The 23,137-nt window shown below is 40.4% G+C and overlaps 1 protein-coding gene across 2 annotated transcripts in view; it reads left to right on the top strand.

The window, feature by feature from the left end:
• Window positions 1-23,137, top strand: part of polq (polymerase (DNA directed), theta) — a 103,388-nt gene that overhangs the window by 60,683 nt on the left and 19,568 nt on the right. For both annotated transcript variants that reach the window (XM_063050639.1, XM_063050640.1), the window contains exons 16-23: window positions 1,474-1,598; window positions 1,781-2,024; window positions 4,315-6,839; window positions 12,396-12,536; window positions 12,779-12,984; window positions 13,098-13,338; window positions 14,299-14,492; window positions 21,488-21,622. In XM_063050639.1, coding sequence (XP_062906709.1) covers window positions 1,474-1,598; window positions 1,781-2,024; window positions 4,315-6,839; window positions 12,396-12,536; window positions 12,779-12,984; window positions 13,098-13,338; window positions 14,299-14,492; window positions 21,488-21,622 — 3,811 coding nt within the window. The remainder of the gene's footprint in view (window positions 1-1,473; window positions 1,599-1,780; window positions 2,025-4,314; window positions 6,840-12,395; window positions 12,537-12,778; window positions 12,985-13,097; window positions 13,339-14,298; window positions 14,493-21,487; window positions 21,623-23,137) is intronic.

Consider the following 23,137-nt stretch of genomic DNA (forward strand, 5'->3'; position numbering starts at 1 on the left):
GAGGAGCTTAAAAAGCCTGCCAAGCTATTGAAATAAGTGACTAGGCAAAAATTGGTAGCTGGAATATAATATGGTAAATGTGGATGATGATTGAAAATGCAAGTTATTATTTAAATAGTGTGAGATTACAAAATTGGTGGCACTCAGGAATCTGAGGGGCCGTGAATATGAAGCATAAAGAGTTAGCATGTAGTGGCAGCAAGAAATTGGGCTAAAAGAATATCGGCCTTTAGTGTAAGAAATGTAGAGCTTTAATAAAACTTGCTGAAACTTTGCTTATGTGATTCCACATGGAATATATCACACAATTTTGGTTACCAAGGTGTGATTGCTTTGGAGACAGTGCAAAGATAAATTGGTTTATTATTGTTACATGTACTGGGGTACAGTGAAAAACTGTCTTGCATACCATTCATACAGATCCATTCATCTACAACAATGTATTGAGGTAAAACAATAATGGAGCAGAATCAAGTGTACAGAGAAGATGCAGTGTAGGTAGACAATATAGTGCAAGGGTATAACAGGTTGTCCGGGGAGGATAGCAGAAAGAGAGGTGATTTTATTGAAACATAAACAATTCTGAGGTGGATTGATGAAGTATCAATAATGAAGAATTGATATTGATTAAGAATAAGGGGCATAGTTACAGAACAAGGGATTGCCCAAGTTATTCAGATATGAGGAATATCTTCTGAGGGCTCAGAATTTTGGAATTCTCTAGATCAGAGAACAGCGGGGCCACAGTCTTTGAATATATTGAAGGCAATGTTTGATCATCAATTCAACTACAAAGGAGTAATTAACTATGGAGAGAGGGTGACAGAGTGGTGTTCAGCCCAGATAGGATCAGCTAAGAGCTTATTGAATGGTGAAGCTCAGGGGGTCACTTACCTATGACAGCACCGTTTTTTTTTGTTTTTAATACTTTTAATAAATAATAGCATTGGAATTAGTAACAGAGTAGAAATATTCTGGGGTGATGAAAATTGCCTGTGTGAACTGTGAATGAGAGAGATTAGAATGCCATCATGATTTAAAGTGTCTGAAAATAAGTGCTGTATTATTATAATCATAATTCTTGAAATATTGTAACAACTGTATTCTGCAATAGGACACTGAAGTTTATTCACTAAAGCCTATAAATTAGGAGGTGTCACAACATATCAAGTATTGGCTTGGTTTTTTGAATTTAAGGTTTCTTGAGACCATTGGCATCAATTGAAACTGTTAGTCAATTCTGTTGCTTAGCTTACATCTGCTGTTTAAAAAGAAAATACATCTGTATATATTTGAACTGAATGTTGAAACCGTGAAGCCGAGTAAGATGATATGTGGTAACAGTAAATGCAGTGCTGTGCTTGGACCATGATAATACGGGATTTCAGGAGGTGTCCTTTGTAAAAATTCTAAATCTTTATCTGAATTACTGTAAATCTGCATAAATAATTTTTATCTCTTCAACTATTCCAGGTTTTTTACCAGTCTTGTGTTACTAGACCTAATCAATGAAGTTCCTCTTGGAATTGTTGCGAAAAAATACCACTGTAGTCGAGGGCAGCTTCAGTCCCTGCAGCAATCTGCAGCATCTTATGCAGGTGAAGTGTAAAAATTGATTAAGAACAACTGAATTTAAACAAGATGCGCTACTTTGAAGGACTATATTAATTATTAATCAATGTTGTCTATGCAAGATTAGTTTCTTCATAGAGGCATGCTATTTTTTCTAAGGCTGTTTTGAAAACATTAAGATGTTAACGACTCTCATTACCTTATACAGGCATGGTAACCGTGTTCAGCAACAGGCTTGGTTGGCACAATATAGAAATGCTGCTCTCACAGTTTCAGAGCCGCCTTAGCTTTGGTGTTCAACGACAACTCTGTGATCTGGTGCGGATTTCCTTGCTGAATGCCCAGCGTGCACGAGCTTTGTATAATGCTGGATTTAGCACCATTTCTGAGCTTGCGCACGGGAACCCTGCTGATGTCGAAACAGCGCTGAGAAATGCAGTCCCATTTAAAAGGTATGGAATGAACTGAATGTTACTTTAAGGATTGAAGATCTATGAATTGATCTGTAAAACTCACACAAGGAATTGGTTTTGTGTAGGTTTGAGAATTATGTACGATGCAACATTACAATTTTTTCATGCATTGACATTGTATCAATACATTATCGTGACTATTCCTATTTCTCTACTTCACATTTCTACCTAAAAAATATTTGTTCAATTTATTAATGTAAAACTTTTATCACATTCCCATCCTTAAGAGACCTAACAATGTCACTTCTTAATCAATAATCACTTGATAGAATGTGCTGAGTTCTAGCTCTAGCCTGGCCTGTACAATTTTTCTAAAACAATCTATCCATTGAGTTATCTATCTAAAAAAAGCAATCTACAAGCTGTATTCAACATAGTTATAGTCATACTTTATTGATCCTGGGGGAAATTGGTTTTTGTTACAGTTGCACCATAAATAATAAATAGTAATAAAACCATAAATAGTTAAATAGTAATATGTAAATTATGCCAGGAAATAAGTCCAGGACCAGCCTATTGGCTCAGGGTGTTTACATTCTTCTTTAAATAAGGAGACCAATACAGGAGACCAACTCCTGATCATCATTTTTTTTGGCATTCCTCTGAGATTGAGGATGACTTGCTTTCACTTTGACTTTGTGAGTTCTGGGCTGACTAATATGGTCCTTGCAGCAGACAGGGCAGGTGAGTGGGTGATTTGTGAGGTGGTTTGCTCTTTCTGCTGCTTATGCAGTGCGCCTCTGTGATTGGTAGTATCAATCCATTAGCAATACTGAATGCTCTTCTGCATTTTAAGCTACTGTTGTGTATCAGTGGTTTCCAGGAGTCAGTAGGGATGTTACATTTTATCAGGAAAGCTTGACAGAGCTTGGAATAGAGCCCCTCTCTTGGGAGACTGGTGTGTGTGTGAGTGATGTGGCTGGTCAAATGTAGCTCAGTTCATGGTGCTGGCGGTGCTGCTGCAAGAGGATGCTAATGTCTTTCTAGTGAATCTGGGGGGTTTTGTAGAGGTGGCGTTGGTGGTATTTTGCAGTGCACACCTGCTCTCCTTCCATCTGGTACCCCCCAGTTGCAGAGGAAAGACCCACACTTGATAGAACATTGGTTTGAGTGCACTGAGTCAGTCCCTGGACTTGGCAATAATCTACATGTCCTGTCGAACTGGAGTACAGCCTTCCTACTTTTGACTTTGATTTCCTCTAACAAAAAAGCAATGTCAATCTGTCAGCTTTCCTAATTACTCACTGTACCTGTACACTGGTCTTTTGTAAATCATGCTCCTGAAAACTTGTGCTATCAGCTCTGACTACTTTAAGAATATTCTTTTTATTGGTTCTCACTTCAAAACTTCCCTACTTTATAAATGATGAATTTTCATCATCACATTTATAAACGAGAATCAGTGTAACACTGAGTTTGTTAAAATTGAAAATGATTCTTTTTACCTTTGTACAATTTGAAGATGGGCCTGATTTCCATTTTCTTGTTTTATTTCTGGAAGTTTTTGTTGTTTGATATTTCTAGAATGTAGTCTTTGTTTCCTACAGCTTCTGCCATACTTGAACAGTGTGATGTTTTATTGAAGAATGAATCTAATCACTGAACATTGACGAGCAGTTTGAATGCCATGTTGCTCCACTTCCTGTTATTCTACTTCCCATAGTGATTAAGATTCTTGCTTCTCCCTATCTGAACTCACTGACAACCAGTAGCTTCACTGAAATAAATAATTGAAATAATAACCTTTAAGTTTTAATTCCAAAGGTACATGTACAAGTTTTCTCCCAGCCGAAGTACGACAGACAGAATATTAGAAACCATAGAAACTACAGCACAGAAACAGGCCCTTTGGCCCTTCTTGGCTGTGCTGAACCATTTTCTGCCTAGTCCCACTGACCTGCACACAGACCATATCCCTCCATACACCTCCCATCCATGTATCTGTCCAATTTATTCTTAAATGTTAAAAAAGAACCCGCATTTACCACCTCGTCTGGCAGCTCATTCCATACTCCCACCACTCTCTGTGTGAAGAAACCCCCCCTAATGTTCCCTTTAAACTTTTCCCCTCTCACCCTTAACCCATGTCCTCTGGTTTTTTTCTCCCCTTGCCTCAGTGGATTCTTATGAATCAGTTTTCGTTATTTCAAAAATAAAACTTGCAATAATCCTCTTCCCGTGCTACCAACAAAATAAATGCCCTTTGCTTAAAAAACAAACTATAAGCTTGAGCAGAAGTTAATCAATAAAACATCTCATCTTTCCTCAGTTCTAGGAGAGCAGTGGATGAGACAGAGTATGAAGCTCAAGAGCGCAGGAAGACACGTTGTATATGGGCGACTGGAAGGAAAGGCCTATCTGAGGAAGAAGCTGCAGTGTTGATTGTACAAGAGGCCAGGAGTCATCTTCAACAAGATTTGGCTTCAATGGGCATTGAATGGAACCTCGAGCAGCTGTTGAATTCTAAAGAGCAAGAGGATGCTGAGAGCAATCAGGAGCATGATGATGCTGCCCTTGCAGGTCAAAAAATTGAGTCAGTTGGGAAGAATCTTGGACCTATGGAAGTTTCATTTGCTGAACCTTTGGAATGCATTGCTGGTAAATCTGAAATGACTTGTGAGAAGAATATAGAAAGCCTTGTTTCCAATAGGGAAATTACCAACAAGCAGCTGCCATATCACCTTTCCAAAGAAAATATTTGTACTGTAGTTGATGGGAATTGTAGGGCAACCTACATGAATCAATCAAATGTCAAACAACATGTTCAGAGTGACATAGTTGAAAGAAATATCATTGTGAGGGACTGTGTTCTGGACAAAAGTAATGATGTAAACCATGAAGAAAAGACTTTTGCCGAAAATACAGTTCAAACTTTGCACCAAATACAGTTGGAGAATGACTCAAGTCATCTAAAGAATGGAGAATGCATTGTTAATGAGAATAAACCAGACAATTCAAATGTTGTTGGCTTCAAGTCATCTCAACGGAATTCTCTGACAGGGGGATTTGATGAGAGTCTTCAACTGGATTCGCAAATTGAAAGGATTATAGAACGTGCTGCCGTAGTGTTGGCTCCATGTAAATGCCCACAAGAAGCTGAATGCAGAGTGCAAGTCCAAAATGTAACAGAAATAGATGAGCACTTAGTTAATACTGAAGCAAAAACAGACCAGTCTGATGGTGACATTCCAACTGAAAATAAGATGGCAAAAAATAAGCCTGTTGCAAGACAGAAAACTGTACATTTAACACATTCTAACACCAAAGCTGGAAAGAAGATGTCTTCTAACATGGTGAAATCCGTAGTGGTATCTCCCAAAAGTGTTCCAGCTCCATCCTCTCAAATATTTCACCCTGTACTGAAAGCCAATGATTTATCTTTAATAGATACTCAATTAGAGAACTTCATACTAGATTATAAGACACCATCTTCTGAAGAAGCTGTCCAAGCTGTTCAAATAGTTAATGGTGCAGAGAATAATACAAGTTCCAGTAGTGTAAAACTCAATTTTCAAGAACTTCTTGGCCATTCTATGACTGATAATGAGAAGACACTGAACATGAGTGACAGTCTGTTTGATAGTTTCATCGAACCTACCCCATATGATGACATGAATGAACTGGAATTTCTACCTGGACAAGAGTTTACACCTAAAGCAGATAGGCACACTTCATTTAGTCTGTTTGAAGAAGATGGAATTCAAGATCAAAATGATATGCAAACTCCTGAAGGAAATTTGCATTGGAATGATTTGTCATTTAATCCCTCAGACTTTAAAGATTTTAGCCCAAATACCTCAAAGGAGTTGCATGTCCTTAATCTAGATGGGAGTACCTCTGATATTGCTGATTGTGTTAGACTACAAGATGAAAAATGGCCGAATGATCAGATAAAGAACAAGCCAAAGCAAAGCATATTAATTAAGGAATTGCCTACACATCTGGGGGAAAATAAGATGCCGGATAGCAATACCTGGATGTGGTCAGACACTTCACTTGAGCTAAATTCAGGGATGAAAGATATACTAAATCAACCACCAGCTTCCCTAGGTCTGAGAGCTTCAGGTTTAAATGACCAAACCAACAGAGAAGAAACAAACCTGGAGAATGATCACTGTTTTGGACCATATACAAAATTTGATGGCATTCAGAACCATGCAACGGAAAGCTCTGATGTTCCAGACCAACAGCATACTCTGGTGTTGGATCAAACAGTGAAAACCCTTAATCAAGTGGCATTAAATCACAACAAGGAATTAGATGCTTTTAACCAGTCCCCGGTTTTGGAATTGGATGAGCAACCAGAATCCAGGTCGGATAGTCGGAATGAAGTTCCTCCAACACCTCCCAATGAACCTGTGACTCCAAAAATCAAAATGGGGTTGACTGCTGTGACAAATGAAAAATCAGAAGAAAAGTGTAAAAAGCAATCGTTGACTAAAATTACCCCCGTTTGCTTAACTCAAAATCCTGTTTTTGAAAAAGCAGAAACAGAGATTTCTCCATCTCATCATGTTGACTGTAGTTATGTGGTAAATTGTAGTGCTGATGCTCAAGGTTCTTTCATTGACGAAGGGTTTTTACTTCAACTGTCTCAAGACAATTTAGCATCCCCACCCGGGCCCTGCAGTGCAGAGGCGTTCACCATTATTGATGTGGCGGGTAGCCGAGTTCTTTTCCAGACATTCATAAAAGAATGGAAAAGTAAACGAAGATTTGCACTAGCTGCTGCGTGTGAGAAAAAGGAATGTGTTCTGTCACCCAGCTCAGAGATAGGTGGAAGATTCAGACAAGGTTAGTAAAGCTTCAAAGGAAGTTGTGCATGTGCCATTATACTGTATAGTAGAGGGTCGCTTAGTTGCACACGATCTGATATCTATAGCCTTAACTAATAGTATAATTTATTTTGTATTAAATTTAAATCAATTGTGTGTCATGTCTCTGTCTACATAAAACTTTTGACTTCTGCTGGAATGGCTTTGTTGAAAAACTACTAATTTCTCTGGCTGGAAGGAACCCTGTTCTGGAATCCAAGTGAATACTTTTTATGCAATCACGCCCTGACCATAAGACATAGGAGCAGAATTAGGCCTTTCAGTCCATCGAGCCTGGTCCGCCATTCCATCATGGCTGACCCCAGATCCCACTCAACCCCACACACCTGCCTTCTCGCCATGTCCTTTGATGCCCTGACCGATCAGGAAACAATCAATTTCCAGCTAAATATATGCACAGACTTGGCCTCCACTACAGTCTGTAGCACAGCATTCCACAGATTTACTACTCTCTGGCTAAAAAAAAAATTCCTCCTTACCACTGTTCTAAAGGGTCACCCCTCAATCTTGAGGCTGTGCCCTCCAGTTCTGGATACCCCCACCAAAGAAAACATCTTCTCCACATCCACCCTATCTAGTTCTTGCAAAGTGCGGTAGGTTTCAATGGGATCCCCCCCGCCCACATTCTTCTAAACTCCAGTGAGTACAGACCCAAAGCTGCCAAATGCTCCTCATACAGTGGTGCTAGAAAGTTTATGAACTCGGTAGAATTTTCTCTATTACTATATATTACTATTCTATTTGCTGTTGTGTGTTGGGCAGCAGGCTGAGGGTAGCAGACACCAACAGAATCAACAAACTTATTTGTAAGGCCAGTGATGTTGTGGGGATGGAACTGGACTCTCTGACGGTGGTGTCTGAAAAGAGGATGCTGTCCAAGTTGCATGCCATCTTGGTCAATGTCTCCCATCCACTATATAATGTACTGGATGGGCACAGGAGTACATTCAGCCAGAGACTCATTCCACCGAGATGCAGCACAGAGCGTCATAGGAAGTCATTCCTGCCTGTGGCCATCAAACTTTACAACTCCTCCCTTGGAGGGTCAGATACCCTTTGCCGATAGGCTGGTCCTGGACTTATTTCATAATTTACTGGCATAAGTTACATATTACTATTTAACTATCTATGGTTCTATTACTATTTATTATTTAATATGATAAATATAATAATATGTAATGAAAACCAATTTCCCCCTGGGATCAATAAAGTATGACTATAAATACAGTATGACCTAAAATGTGATCAGATCTTCATCTTATTCCTAAAACAAGATAAAGAGAACCCAATTAAATAAATAACACATAAGCATTACACTTGTTCATTTACTTATTGAGAAAAATGATCCAATATTACAAATATTTGTTGGAAATGTGTCCACTATAAGAAAAATACTGAACAAGAATGGTGTTCATGGAAGGACACCATGGAGGAAACCACTGCTCTCCAAAAAAAAGTCTCAAGTTTGCAAAAAACCACTTGGATATTCTACAATGCTTCTGTTCTGTGGACAGGCAAGACAAAAGTAGAACCTGTTAACTCAAAACATTGCTATGTTTGGAGGAAAAAGGGCACTGCATACCAACACCAAAACCTCATCCCAACTGTGAAGCATAGTGGAAGGAGCATCATAGTTTGGGGCTGCTTTGCTACCCCAGGGCCTGGACAGCTTGCAATCGTTGAGGGAACAATAAACTCAAAATTGTATCAAGACATTTTACAAGAGAATGTCACGGTTAACAGTGTGTCACCTGAAGCTTAATAGAAGTTTGATAATACAACAAGACAATGATCCGAAACACAAAGAGTAAATCAACAGCAGAATTGTTTAAAAAGAAAAAAATCACGTTTTGGAATGGCTGAGTCAAAGTCTTGACCTTAAACCTATAGAAGTCTTGTGGAAGGGCCTGAGGCAAGCAGTTCATACAAGGAAGCCCACCAACATCCCAGAGTTGAAGCACTTTTGTAAGGAGAAATGGCCTAAAATTCCTCCAAGCCGATGTGCAGGACTAATCAACAGATACTGGAAATGTTTGTTGAAGTTATTGCTGTACAAGGGAGTCACACCAGTTATTGAAAGCAAAGATTCACATAGTTTTTCCAACAAATCCGTGTAATATTGGATCATTTTTCTCAATAAATAAGTGAACAAGAATGATGTGTTTTTGTGTTATTTTTTTAATTGGGTTCCCTTTATCTAATTTTAAGATGTGTGGAGATCTGATCACAGTTTAGGTCATATTTATGCAGAAATAGAGAAAATTCAATAGGTTTACAAACATTCTAGCACCACTATATGTTAACCCCTTTGTTTCCAGAATCATCCTTGTGAACCTCCTCCGGACTCTGTCCGATGACGACACATCCTTTCTGAGATATGGGGCCGAAAACTTGACAATACTCCAAGTGCGGCCTGACTAGAGTCTTACAAAGCCCTCAGCATTACCTCCTTGCTTTTAAATTCTATTCCCCTTGAAATAAATGCCAACATTACATTTGCCTTCTTTATTACAGACTCAACCTGTGAAGTAACCTTCTGGGAGTCTTTCACGAGGATTACTAAGTCCCTCTTCACCTCTGATATTTGACCTTCTCCCGATTTGGATAATGGTCTGCACTATTGTTCCTTTTACCAAAATACATTATCATACATTTCCCAACACTGTATTCTATCTGCCACCTTTTTGCCCATTCTTCCAATTTGTCTTAAGTCCTGCTGCACTTGCATTGCTTCCTCAGCGCTACCTACCCCTCCACTTATCTTTGTATCATCAGCAAACTTTGCCACAAAGCCATCATTTCCATTATCCAAATCAATGACAAACAATTTGAAAAGTAGTGGTCCCAATACTGACCTTGAGGAACACCACTAGTTCCTGGCAGTCAACCAGAGAAGACCCTTTTATTCTCACAGCCTGCCTCCTGCCTGTCAGCCATTCCATGTCCAAGCCTGTATCTTTCCTGTAATGTCACAGGATTTTATTTGTTAAGCAGTCTCATGTGTGGCACCTTATCAAATGCCTTCTGAAAATCCAAGTAAATGACATCCACTGCCTCTCCTTTGTCCACTCTGCTTGTTACTTCCTCAAAGAACTCCAACAGATTTGTCAGACAAGAAACCATGTTGCCTTTGGATTATTTAATCTTTAGTTTCCAAGCACCCTGAAGCCTCATCCTTAATAATAGACTCCAACACTTTCCCAATCAGTGAGGTTAGGCTACCTGGCCCACAATTTCCTTTCCGTTGCTTTCCTCCCTTTTTAAAGAGTGGAGTGACATTTGCAATCTTCCAGTCCTCTGGAACCATGCCAAAATCAAGTGATTCTTGAAAGCTCATGACCAATGCATCCGTTATATCTTCAGCAACCTCTCATAGACTCTGGGATGTGGTCCATATGGTCCAGGTGACTTATCCACCTTAAGACCTTTGAGTTTGCCTAGTACTTTTTCCTTTGTAATAGAAATGGCACTTACTCTTGCTCCCTGACACTCTTGGACCTCTGCTAGTGTGTTCCACAGTGAAGACTGATGCAAAGTAACCTTTAAATTCATCTGCCATTTCTTTGTCTCCTATTACTACCTCACCAGCATCATTTTCCAGTGGTTCACTATCAACTCTCTCCTTTTTACTCTTTATATAACTGAAAAAAGCTTTAACTTTCCTGCTTTATATCATTGGCCAGATTTCTGTCATATTTCATCTTTCCCCTTTTTATAGCTTTTTTAATTGCCTGTTGTTGGATTTACAAAGCTTCTCAATCATCCAACTTCTCACTCACTTTTGCTACCTTATATTTCCTTTCCTTAGCTTTTATGCAGCCCTTAACTTCCTTTGTCAGTCACAGTTGGCATTTGAGAACAACTTCTTCTGTAGGACATATCTACCCTGCACCTTGTGAACTAATCCCAGAAACTTCAGCTATCTCTGTTCTGCCGTCATCCCCGCCAGTATCCTCCTCCAATCCACCTGGGAAAGTTCCTCTCTCATGCCTCTGTAATTCCCTTTATTCCATTGCAATACTGATAGATGTGATTTATGCTTCTCCCTCTCAAATTGCAGTATGAATTCAATCATATTATGATCACTGCCTCCTAAGGGTTCCTTTACATTAAGCTCCCTAATAGGATCTAGGTTATTACACAACACCTAACCTTAAAAGAGCATCCACTAATGAGATATGTTGTTGAAGTAGCATCTAAATTACCCAGCAGTTAATCCAGAGAGTTGAACAAATGGTCTGGAGCCAGAGTTCAATTCCCAGTTGTGTAAATTAAATTCAATTAATAGTTTGAAATTAAACAAAAGTGAGTAATTGGTAACAATGAAATTGCATATATCATCAAGTTCACCAATGGTTTCAAGGGAGGAAATTTACGATCCTTGGTGATTTTGGTATTTATGTAACTTCAGATTGACCAACACGGTTGATTCTTACATGCTTTCAAAGTTACACAACATCCTGATATAGAAGTATTTTGCTGTTTATTCATTGTTGCTGGGACCAAATCTGATACTTCCTAATTGCATTAAAGAAGTATCTTCTTCAGAAGGACTGCAGCCGTTCAAGATGTGGGTCACTACAATCTTCTCAAACAATTTGCGATGGGTAAAAAATGTAATTGGCAGTTACAGACTGGAAAATGTGACATTTTCATATTTTTCTCATCCTGTGACAACCATGGTTACCCATGGAATGCAAACATAGTGACAATCTTCCGTCCTTGGACTCACTTTACACCGCACGCTGTCGGAGCAATGCTGCCAGGATAATCAAGGACACGACCCACCCAGCCAACACACTTTTCGTCCCTCTTCCCTCCGGGAGAAGGCTCAGGAGCTTGAAGACTCGTATGGCCAGATTTGGGAACAGCTTCTTTCCAACTGTGATAAGACTGCTGAACGGATCCTGACCCAGATCTGGGCCATACCCTCCAAATATCTGGACCTGCCTCTCGGTTTTTTTGCACTACCTTACTTTCTATTTTTCTATTTATGATTTATAATTTAAATTTTTAATATTTACTATCGATTTGTAATCCAGGGAGCGGGAAGCGCAGAATCAAATATTGCCATGATAATTGTACGTTCTAGTATCAATTGTTTGGCGACAATAAAGTATAAATTTAAGTCTGTTTTGTGGGGACTAGAATCAGTTAACCCATCTCACTCACATTGAGACCCTTTTTGCCAGATGACTTTCACCTCTCTGCATATCTAAGCTGATGTTTTGTTGGGCTTGTGTCCAAATCCTCTCGCAATTTACTCCTGAGTAATTAAAAAAAAGTTTTAAATCTAGTGTTTTATTTGGAGAAGGATTTGCAAATGTGAAACAGATTCAGCTGTTGATTGCAAATGTCAGCTGACCTTAAACTCTCAAACAACCATGCAAACTCTGGTTGTTTTCTATTTGGATTAAAACATTAAATCTGGTATTTTATTTTTGAGAATAAAGTGTGTTCTTATGGGTGGAAGTTTATTTATTTCACTTTTCTAATCCCTTCATCTATTTTCTAGCCCAGACTACAAAGATTCAAGCCAAAGCCAATGGCTTAGAAGTGAGCAGTCACAAAGACCTTATATTGATTGGATTGTGTGTATCTTGGGGAGGGAAGGATGCTTATTACATCTCCTTGCAGGATGGTCAGCAAAACACTGGTAAGAAAAGCTTAATTCAGTCAATATCAGACCCGAAAATCCATCCTTCTGAACCAATTGTTTGGAGTTTCATCTCCCTCAGCAAGCAATTTTAACTGAATTAGGTGGAGGACCTGAATGTAACTTATGACTATGCGTACAAATGTAATTATTTATATTTAACATATTTGTTGTCATGCAACTTCCTGTGGGAAATGCTTCCGGTTATTGCCCATCTTTAACTCATTTTATATTTTTTAAAGGAGACTTAAGCAACAGTTTGGCTCCTCCGCCTCTAGACCCTGACCTTTCTGTGAAAGAGCGGCTCCTCCATGTGCGTTCATGCTTGGAGCAAGGTGGACTTACTGAAGAACGACGTTCAATTATAACATATGACTTTAAGCAACACTATAAAATTCTCCTTCAAGCCTGCAACATCTCCATGGAAGGCAATTATGAAGATCCAAAGGTAGTAATTGCATTTTGCTGAAACCCTGAGTCACTTTTGAGGAATTACTTAAACTTGAACTATTGCTTGCCATTTTGAAAAAAAATCTTGTGGTAAATTTGTGTTGTGTTTAGGTTGCTTGTTGGCTGCTGGATCCTGGTTCCAAAGAGAGGACCCTCCATAATATGGTGACCAACTTTCTCCCTCAGCAACTTGCACTGTTAGAAGGGGTGAAAACAAGTCAAGGCATTCAGAGTCTTGGGCTGGATGTGCAAGCAGATGTCTCAGGCCGTCACAGAGCCTCCATCGAGTCTGTGCTAGTCTTTAATGTAATGAATCAACTTAATATTCTACTTCAGAAAGAAAATCTGCAAGGTGAGTCTGCAAGTTTGGGTCTTTATTCTTTGGAACATAGAAGGTTGAGGGGGGACTTGATAGAGGAATTTAAAATTATGAGAGGGATAGATAGAGTTGACGTGGCTAGGCTTTTTCCATTGAGAGTGGGGGAGATTCAAACAAGAGGACATGAGTTGAGAGTTAAAGAGCAAAAGTTTAGGGGTAATATGAGGGGGAACTTCTTTACTCAGAGAGTGGTGGCTGTGTGGAACGAGCTTCCAGCAGAAGTAGTTGAGGCAGGTTCGATGTTGTCGTTTAAAGTTAAATTGGATAGCTATATGGACAGGAAAGGAACGGAGGGTTATGGGCTAAGTGCAGGTCGGTGGGACTAGGTGAGAGTAAGAGTTCGGCACGGACTAGAAAGGCCGAGATGGCCTGTTTCCGTGCTGTAATTGTTATATGGTTATAAGTTTTGTTGTAAATATAAACCAGTAGATGGATGATTTGAGTTATTGTGCATCTTGGTTTTTTTACATGTCTCCTTTAGGATGGATGGGGTTTGTTTAGGATGGATTAGAACAACCTGAAAGGCACAGGATAAAAATCTGTCTAAGTGAGATCAGCACCTTCCCTGCACTCTATATGTGCAATGGTCATAGTGTCATACAGCATGGAAATGAGCTCTTCATCCAATTGGTCCCATGCTGACAAAGATTCACATCTAAGCTGGTCCATTTGCATTTTATAGGCATGAGTGTATATTTGTTGACGCTGGATGTCTTGTGTCTGTGCAATACAAAACTATTCAAATATTTCATTTGAATTCTTCATGAACTAAATGCAAATGATGTATTAGTCATTCTTTTTAACAATGATTTAAAAACTTTTTAAATTGTGTAGGGGGTAGGGAAGGGTTGCAGCTCAGTGAGGAAGGACCTCCTCCCCCCCCCCCCCCGTGTTAGGCTTTACTGACATGTTACCTTCTCTACTCTGTTACAGACGTGTTTTGCAATGTTGAAATGAAGACCCAATATTGTCTGGCATTGCTGGAGATGAATGGGATAGGATTCAGTACCGCTGAGTGCGAGAGCCAGAAATATATAATGCAGGCTAAACTTGCAGACATTGAAGAACAAGCTTATCAGCTAGTGGGACACAGTTTCTCTCTGACCAGCCCAGATGACATTGCAAAGGTAAGATTTTAACATATATCCACAGACTTTTCTGTTTGAATCGGGTTGAGTATTAAACCTTTTCACTTAAAATGTTATCATTTCAGACTGACTATTTTTTCCTTATTGGCTATAGGCTAAATTATTCAAATGCTACTGTTTTTTTAGCATTAGATTTACATCCCAATGCTTTAGGCAAAAAAATTTGCTTTCATATCTCTGTTGAAACTGCATATTGAAGGAAAATTAGATTTGCTGCCCTGCCATTGAGGAATTCCTGCAACCCTTGTGTTGAATATGCTACTAGGTAAAAAAATTCAGGATTTTCAATCACTGACAATCAAGCATTGGATGTATACTTCCAGACGAGGGTATGGTAAAGAACGTGCTGAATTGTGACATATGGGAACAGGTAAAGATATTTAGATCTTTAAATTTAGCCATTTTCTAGACCGAAACTAACCATTTTCCTCTATTCAGTGAGATAGTGGGTAATAGAACATTGAACATAGGACAACAGAGCGAAGTATAGGCCCTTTGGCCCACGATGTTGAGCTGACTTTTTACCAACCCCGAGATAAATCTAACCCTTCTCCCTCACGTCCTCCATTTTTCTTTCACCTTATGACAGTCTAAGGAGTCTGTTAAATATTCCTAATGTATTTGTCTACACCACCATCCCTGGCAGTGCATTTCACGCTCTTACCACACTCTGTGTACATATACGATGGGTGATTGATATGTTCGTGGCCTAAGGTAGAAGGAGTCAATTTTAGAAAACCTAACACATTTATTTTTCAACATTGTCTCCTCCTACATGTATGCACTTAGTCCAGCAGTCGTGGAGCATACGGATCTTGGACCTCCAGATAGTGTGTGATTGGATGATTGATAAGTTCGTGGCCTAGGATAGAAGGAGATGAGTTATACAGCTCTCGTTACATGCACACGCAGGTCAACTCTTTGAATGATTATGCCAGAAGTTAAAAGTTAATAACTCATCTCCTTCTGCCTTAGGGCATGAACTTATCAATCACTCCTCGTATGTATGCATGTATGTATGTGTGTGTGTATATACATACATACATACACACACACACACACACACACACACACACACACACACACACACACACACACTAATTCCTCTGATGTCACCCCACCTTACTTTCCTCCAATCACTTTAAAATTATGCCACCTTATATTAAGCATTGCACCCTGGGAAAAAGGGTCTGGCTGTCCACTCCAACTATGCTTCTTATCATCTTGTACACCTCTATCAAGTCCATAAGACATAGGAGCAGAATTAGGCCATTCAGCCCATCGAGTCTGCTCCGCCATTCCATCATGGCTGATCCCAGATCCCAATCAACCCCATACACCCTCCTTTTCGCCATATCCTTTGATGCCCTGACAGACCAGGAAACGATCAACTTCCGCCTTAAATATATGTACAGAGTTGGTCTCCACCGCAGTCTGTGGCAGAGCATTTCACAGAGTTGCTACGCTCTGGCTAAAAAAATTACTCTTTACTTCTGTTTTAAAGGGTGGCCCCTCAATTTTAAGGGTGTATCCTCTAGTTCTGGATACCCCCACCAGAGCAAGCATCCTCTCCACATCCATCACTATCTAGTCGGCCAGCTGGTGGCGCAGTGAGATCAGCGCCGGACTCCGGAGCAAAGGTTCCCGAGTTCGAATCCAGGTCGGGCCACCCCCGAGCATGCTTTCCTTCCGTGTCGGGTTGAGTGTCGAGCTAACCACTCGGCCTTGTAAAAAAATACAAGGGTCGTTCATAATGTGACCCAGTTAATCCTGACACCACGTGCCAGACAAGAATGGCTGAATATCTGGTACGACACGCAAAAAAAAAACTATCTAATCCCCCTACATTCTTCTAAATTCTAGTGAGTACAGGCCCGAAGCTGCCAAACGTTCCTCATATGCTAACCCCTTCATTCTCAGAATCACCCTCGTGTACCTCCTCTGGACTCTCTCCAATGACAACACATTCTTTCTGAGATATGGGGCCCAAAACTCTCAATACTCCAAGTGCGGTCTGACTAGTGTCTTACAAAGGCTCAGCATTATCTCCTTGCAGACTCAACCTGTAAATTAACCTTCTGGGATAAATGCACCTCTAACGTTTGAATTTTCTTCCCATTTAGATAATAGTCCACACTATTGTTCCTTTTACCAAAATGCATTATCATACATTTCCCAGTGCTGTATTCCATCTGCCACTTTTTTGCCCATTCTTCCAATTTGTCTTAAGTTCTGCTGCGATCACATTGCTTCCTCGACACTACCTACTCCTCCACCTATCTTCATATCATTTGCAAACTTTGCCACAAAGCCATCAATTCCATTATCCAAATCATTGACAAACAATGTGAAAAGCAGTGGCCCCAATACTGACCCCTGAGGAACACCACTAGTCACTGGCAGCCAACTGGGTAAGTCCCCATTATTCCCACTCACTGGCCCCGCCTGTCAGCCAATAGGCCATCCATGCTTATATCTTTCCTGTACTGCCATAGGATTTTATCTTGTTAAGCACCTCTCATCCTCCTTCACTCTTAAGAGAGAAGCCTTAGCTTGCTTAATCTTTCCACATGCGACGTGTTCTCTAATCCAGGCAGCATTTTGGTAAATCTCTACTGCACCCTCTCTAAAGCTTTCACATCCAGCACTTATCATAATACTCCAAGTGAGGTCTAACTACAGTTGCAACATCTCACCTTTCACCATTAACCCATAACCTCTGGTTGTAGTCCCACTCAACCTCAGTGGAAAAAGCCTACTTGCATTTACTCTATCTATAATCCTACATAACTTTATATACCTCTATCAAATCTCTCTCAATCTTCTATGTTCTAAAGAATGCAGTCCTACCCGATTCAGTCTTTCCTTAAAACTCATGTTCTCCAGACCTGGCAACATCTTTGTAAATTTTCTGTGTACTCTTTCAACCTTGTTTACATCTTTCCCGTAGATGGGTGACCAAAACTGCAGACAATACTACAAATTAGGCCTTACCAACGCCTTGTATAATTTCAACATAACATCCCATCTCCTGTACTCAATACAGTGATTTATGTAGGCCAAAGTGCCAAAAGCTTCTTTATGACCTCTGATGCCACTTTAAATGAATTATGGATGTACCTTCCCAGATCCCTTTGTTCTACCGCACTCCTCAGTGTTGTACCATTCACTGTGTAAGACCTACCTTGGTTGGTCCTGCTGACGTGCAAAAACCTTGCACTTGTTTGCATTAAATTCCACCTGCCATTTCTCAGCTCATTTCTCCAGCTGATGTCGATCGCTCTGCAAGCTGTGATGGGCTTCCTCACTGTCTGCTACACCCCTAATCTTAGTGTCATCTGCAAACTTGCTGATCAGTTAACCACATTATCATCCCAATCTTTGATATATATGACAAACAACAAAGGACCCAGCACTGATCTCTGCGACACATCACTAGTCACCAGCCTCCAGTCAGAGAGGCAACCTTCTGCTACCATCTCTGGCTTCTCCCACAAAACCAATGTCTTATCCAATTCACTACCTCATCCTGAATGACGAGCAACTGAACCTTCTTGACCAGCTTCTCTTGCGGAACCTTGTCAGGTGCCTTACTAAAGTCCGTGTATACAGTATCCACTGCCTTGCCTTCATCCACTTTCCTGGTAACTTCCTTGAAAAGCTATAAGATTGGTTAGACATGACCGACCATGCACGAAGCCCTGCTGACTATCCTTAATCAATCTATGTTTATCCAAATGCTTATACCTCCGGTCCCTTAGAATGCCTTCCAATAACTTTCCCACAACTGATGTCAGACTCACCCGCCTATAGTTTCCTGGTTTATGTTGAGAGTAGTTTTTAAATAGTGGAAAAACATTGGCTGTCCTTCATTTAGGTATCTCTCTTGTTGCTAAAGATCTTTTAATCATCTATGCTAGGGCCCAGCAATTTCTGCGCTTGCCTCCCGTATGGCCCAAGGGAACAGTTTGTCAGGCCCTGGGGATTTATCCACTCTGATTTGCTGTAGGATAGCAAACACCCCCTCCTCTGTAATCAGAACAAGGTCCATGAAGTTGATGCTCCTTTGCCTCACTTCCATGGACTCTGTATCCATCTCCTGAGTAAATACAGATACAAAGAATTCACTTAAGATCTCTCCCATCTGTTTTGGCTCCACACATGGATTACCATTCTGGTCTTTGAAAGGACCAATTTTGTCCTGTGCAATCCTTTTGCTCTGAACATTTCTGTAGAATCCCTTAGGATTCTCCTTCACCTTGTCTGCCACAGCAACCTCATGCCTTCTTTTAGATTAGATTCAACTTTATTGTCATTGTGCTGAGTACAGATACAAAGCCAATGAAATGCATTTAGCATCTGACCAGAAATGAAAAGAATAGTGTTATTTACAAAATAACTGCAAATAAAAAAAGGTGCTACAGCACACAAATATAAAAGTACTGAGACAGTACAATATGGGTGCAATACTGCTTAGCGCTGTGATGTGAGGTTCAGTAGAGTCACAGCCTCAGGGAAGAAGCTCTTCCTGTGCCTGCTGGTGCAGGAGCGGAGGCTCCTGTAGCGCCTACCGGATGGGAGGAGAGTAAAACCCTCCTGATTACATTCTGACGTGTTCTCTTGCATTTTTTGAACTCCATAACCACTTCATTTATTCCTACGTGCTATGCACTCCATTTTTTTTCTTCTCTTAACCAGGGTCTCAATATCTCTTAAGAAACAAGGTTCCCCACACTTATCTTTGCCTTTTATTCTGACAGGCACATATAAGCTTTGTACCCTTAAAATTTCACTTTTGAAGGCCTCCCACTTTCCAAGTACCCCTTTGCCAGAAAACAACCTGTCCCAATCCACTCTTGCCAGATAATTTCCAATTCCATCAGAATTGGCCTTTCTCCAGTTTAGAATCTTAACCCACGGATCAGACCTGTCTTTTTGCATATTGACTTGAAAGCCTTGTTTAAATCTCCTTTTTGATTTTTGAATTCCAGGCAAGTTCCAATTGATGTATCCACTAGAATAATAATTTAAAAAAATTATGTCTACAGTATTTTGGTCACTTTCCATCACCTTTTGTGCACTAGAACAATTGTACTTCACGGAAAATGTTCTGACTGAAAGGAATTTTCTTTGTTATTTTATTGTCCTTGACCCTGATTCAATATTAGCTCCTGTATATCAGGCAGTTTAGTCTCTTGACCTCTCTAAGTACTGATACAAAGTTGTTTTTATTTTTACTTTTCAGACTCTTGCTCTGTTTTGAATTTTGGAGGGAAATAAACAGTCAACAGTTTGGGCTGAGACCCTCGGTTGAAAACATCGACTGTTTATTCTCCTTTATGGATGCTGTCTGACTTGCTGAGTTCCTCCAGCATTTTGTGCGTTGCTCCAGGCTTCCAGCATCTGCAGAATCTCTTGTGTGTCTGTTTTTGTAAATTTTGTATTGCTCCTTTGCCAAGACCAATCATGAGCCCTTGATTGCCTATGTCATACGCAATGGCACATAACGATAATGATTGCTCCTCACACCTTTAATCAGCAACAACTCATTAGTAAGTGGATGCCTTGCCCTTGGGTGTTTAAACTGGTTCTGTGTCACAATGTTCTGCTTTGAAACTCCCATTGAACCTGTGTCATTTTACCTTTGAACAGGTTTACCAGTTTTTATTTGGGTTTCTTTCCTATTGCATAGCAAGTAGCATTGTCTAAATCGAGGCTTTTGTGAAGTTTTGTACTTCTCTGCTTTGAACTTAACAATTTCTGATATATTTTGACTAAATGATCATGCACGGTTGGGCTGTTAATTAAATCTGGCCATGACGGATGCTGCTGCCTTTGGATTTAGGAGCTCCTTGCAAGTTGCTGAACTATATTTTGAAATTGCTTTTGGAAAGCAAGAGATGAGATGCTCATCATAGGAAGCCCAGCTTCAAACATGCTTTGATGTCGCCAGACAGGGTTTACTGATTTTAATACAGTCAAATATCAAGAGGATGTGGTTGGAGTTTATTATTGGAGATGGCTATCACCTGCCACATGCCTGGCATGATAATTTCAATCAGTAGTTCAAGCTGAACACTTTCTAGTTTTAATATATGAAAAACCATGGTGTTATCTGTGTAGCAGCAGATAAAGTGAAACATTGTAGTCAGCAAGAAACATCCTTATGATGGAATGAACATCATTGATGAGGGAATTGCAGACGGTTGTTCTTAAGACACTGTCTTGAGAAACTCTTGTCACTGATACCGATAGCCGTCAAGAACATATTGTCACTGTAGTAGGCAGGACTCTAGTCAGTGAAAGGTCTGTTCCTTATTCTTACTAACTAGTTTTCTTTCAGTTCTCCAGAGCCACATTTGTTCTAGCACTGTTGGACAATCACTCTCACCTCACCCCATGTAATGAGAGGGCTAAAATAAACAGATCTTAATTGCTTGGAATGGAGCTGTCCATTCACCTTCTCGTAATGAACAAGTGTGTTCGTTAAAAAGATAAAGTACAGCATAAGGTCTTGATTTTATGATCCATGGAATATTGAAGTATACAAATGTACTGTAAGCCATTAAGAATATGTGATAGCGTAGTTCCTTTTTCAAAGATGAGCATTTCAGTTGGCAAAGTCTAGAATGAAGATTTTTGGAAACAAGGAAGACTACTTCAGTAGCAACATTGGGTCCTCCCTATACATCTATCATAAAGAAACAATTAATTTTAGAGTTGAAGCTAACTGATACGTGGTCTGACGAATGTCTGATAAATCCTGGGGTGGAGTCCATCCGTTACATTTGAATCGATAGGAGGATATACTGCCAATGCGGGCAAATGGGAATAATATAAATGGCCACAATGGACAAAGTAAGCCAAAGGGTCCTTTTCTGTGTTGTTTGACCTTTACTCTAAAGCAAGTACAGTGGCCCATTTATAAAACCACCTAACATTTTGACTGTTCTCTGATTTACTTAATGGTCTAGGTTCTGTTTTTGGAGCTCAAACTTCCTCCCAATGGAGAAACCAACACTAAAGGTAAGAGGACTCTTGGCTCTACAAGGAGGACTGTACCACTAGGAGGATGTGCCAGGCTGTCCAAACAATTCAGCACAAATAAGGTAATTGCCTAGTCATTGTTCAGATCTTAGTACATTATGATTACAGGTGTCCCCTGCTTTTTGAACGTTCGCTTTACGAAACCTCTCTGTTACGAAAGACCTACATTAGTTTCCTGTTTTCGCTAACAGAAGGTGTCTTCACTGTTACGAAAAAAAGCAGTGCGCGAGAAAAAATGCAGCGCGCGAAAGAAAAAGGCAGCGCGTGCCCCGAGCAGCCGCTCTCCCCTGGATTCGGAACGGCATTCTAGCCGGCATTGCTTTAACACGTGCCTGTGAGCAGCCGTTAGCAAGATGAGTGCTAAGGTATTGGAAAAGCCTAAAAGAGCTCATAAGGGTGTTACACTTAGCATAAAACTAGACATAATTAAGCATTTCGATCGTGGTGAACAAAGTAAGGACAAAGTGAGTTTGGCTTGTGGAAGTTGACGAAGATGATGTTGAAGAGGTTTTGGCATCCCATGACCAAGAACTGATCGATGAAGAGCTGATGCAATTGGAAGAGGAAAGGATAACAATCGAAACTGAATGCAGTAGCGAAAGTGAAGTCATCCAGGAACTGAACGTGAAGCAACTGCGTGAGATTTTCACTGCAATGATAAAGTACAACTTTAATTTTGAAAGGGTACGTTAGTTTAGGGCATATTTGCAAGATGGTTTGAGTGCTTACAAAGAACTGTATGATAGAAAAATGCGCGAGGCTCAGCAGTCAAGCATACTGTCATTTTTCAAGCCTTCCACATCAGCCACAACAGACGACGAACCTCGACCTTCGATATCGTGGCAGGCAGTCATAGGAGAAGATGACCTGCCTGCCCTAATGGAAACAGACAATGATGAGATGACACCCCAGTGTCCCACCACCCCAACCCCCAGGGTGCAGATAGATACCGATTCGTGGAGAATGCAGCAGTAGCCGGGACGCACCCAGCACGTCTTTAAGAAAAAAGCCGAAATAAACATGCTAATTAATTAGGTGCTGCCCAGCACGTAAATGTCGGCCCAGATCAGAGGCGACGCAATCGGCAATCGTCTCTGATCTGGGCCGACATGTACATGCTGGGTGGCACCTAATTAATTAGCTTGTTTATTTTGGCTTTTTTCTTAAAGAAGTGCTGTGTGCGTCCCAGCTACCGCTGGACCCCTGCATGCTTCACGGATCGGTATCAGTTCGCTGCCCGGAGGGTGGGGGCCACTGCCCCACCCCAACCTCCGACGACTCAGCCTAACACAGCATCAGTGTGCTCTGCGCTGTCTTCCCAATTCCTGTAAGTGATACTACACTGTACATACATTATTTCTACTTTATATTGGCTGTGTATTTTTACATGTTATTTGATATGATTTGGCAGCTTTGTAGCTTAAAGGTTACTGGAGAGAGTGTTTTTGCCAACAGTGCTTGCGTGAGATTTTCTGCCGAGAGCGCTTGCGCTGTGTTTCTGCCGACAGCACTTGCGTGAGATTTTCGCTACGCGGAACAGTGCAGGCAATGATTGTGGAGAAGTGTTTCTACTTTAT

Source organism: Mobula hypostoma, chromosome 6, assembly GCF_963921235.1.
Source record: "Mobula hypostoma chromosome 6, sMobHyp1.1, whole genome shotgun sequence".
Lineage (NCBI taxonomy): Eukaryota > Metazoa > Chordata > Chondrichthyes > Myliobatiformes > Myliobatidae > Mobula > Mobula hypostoma.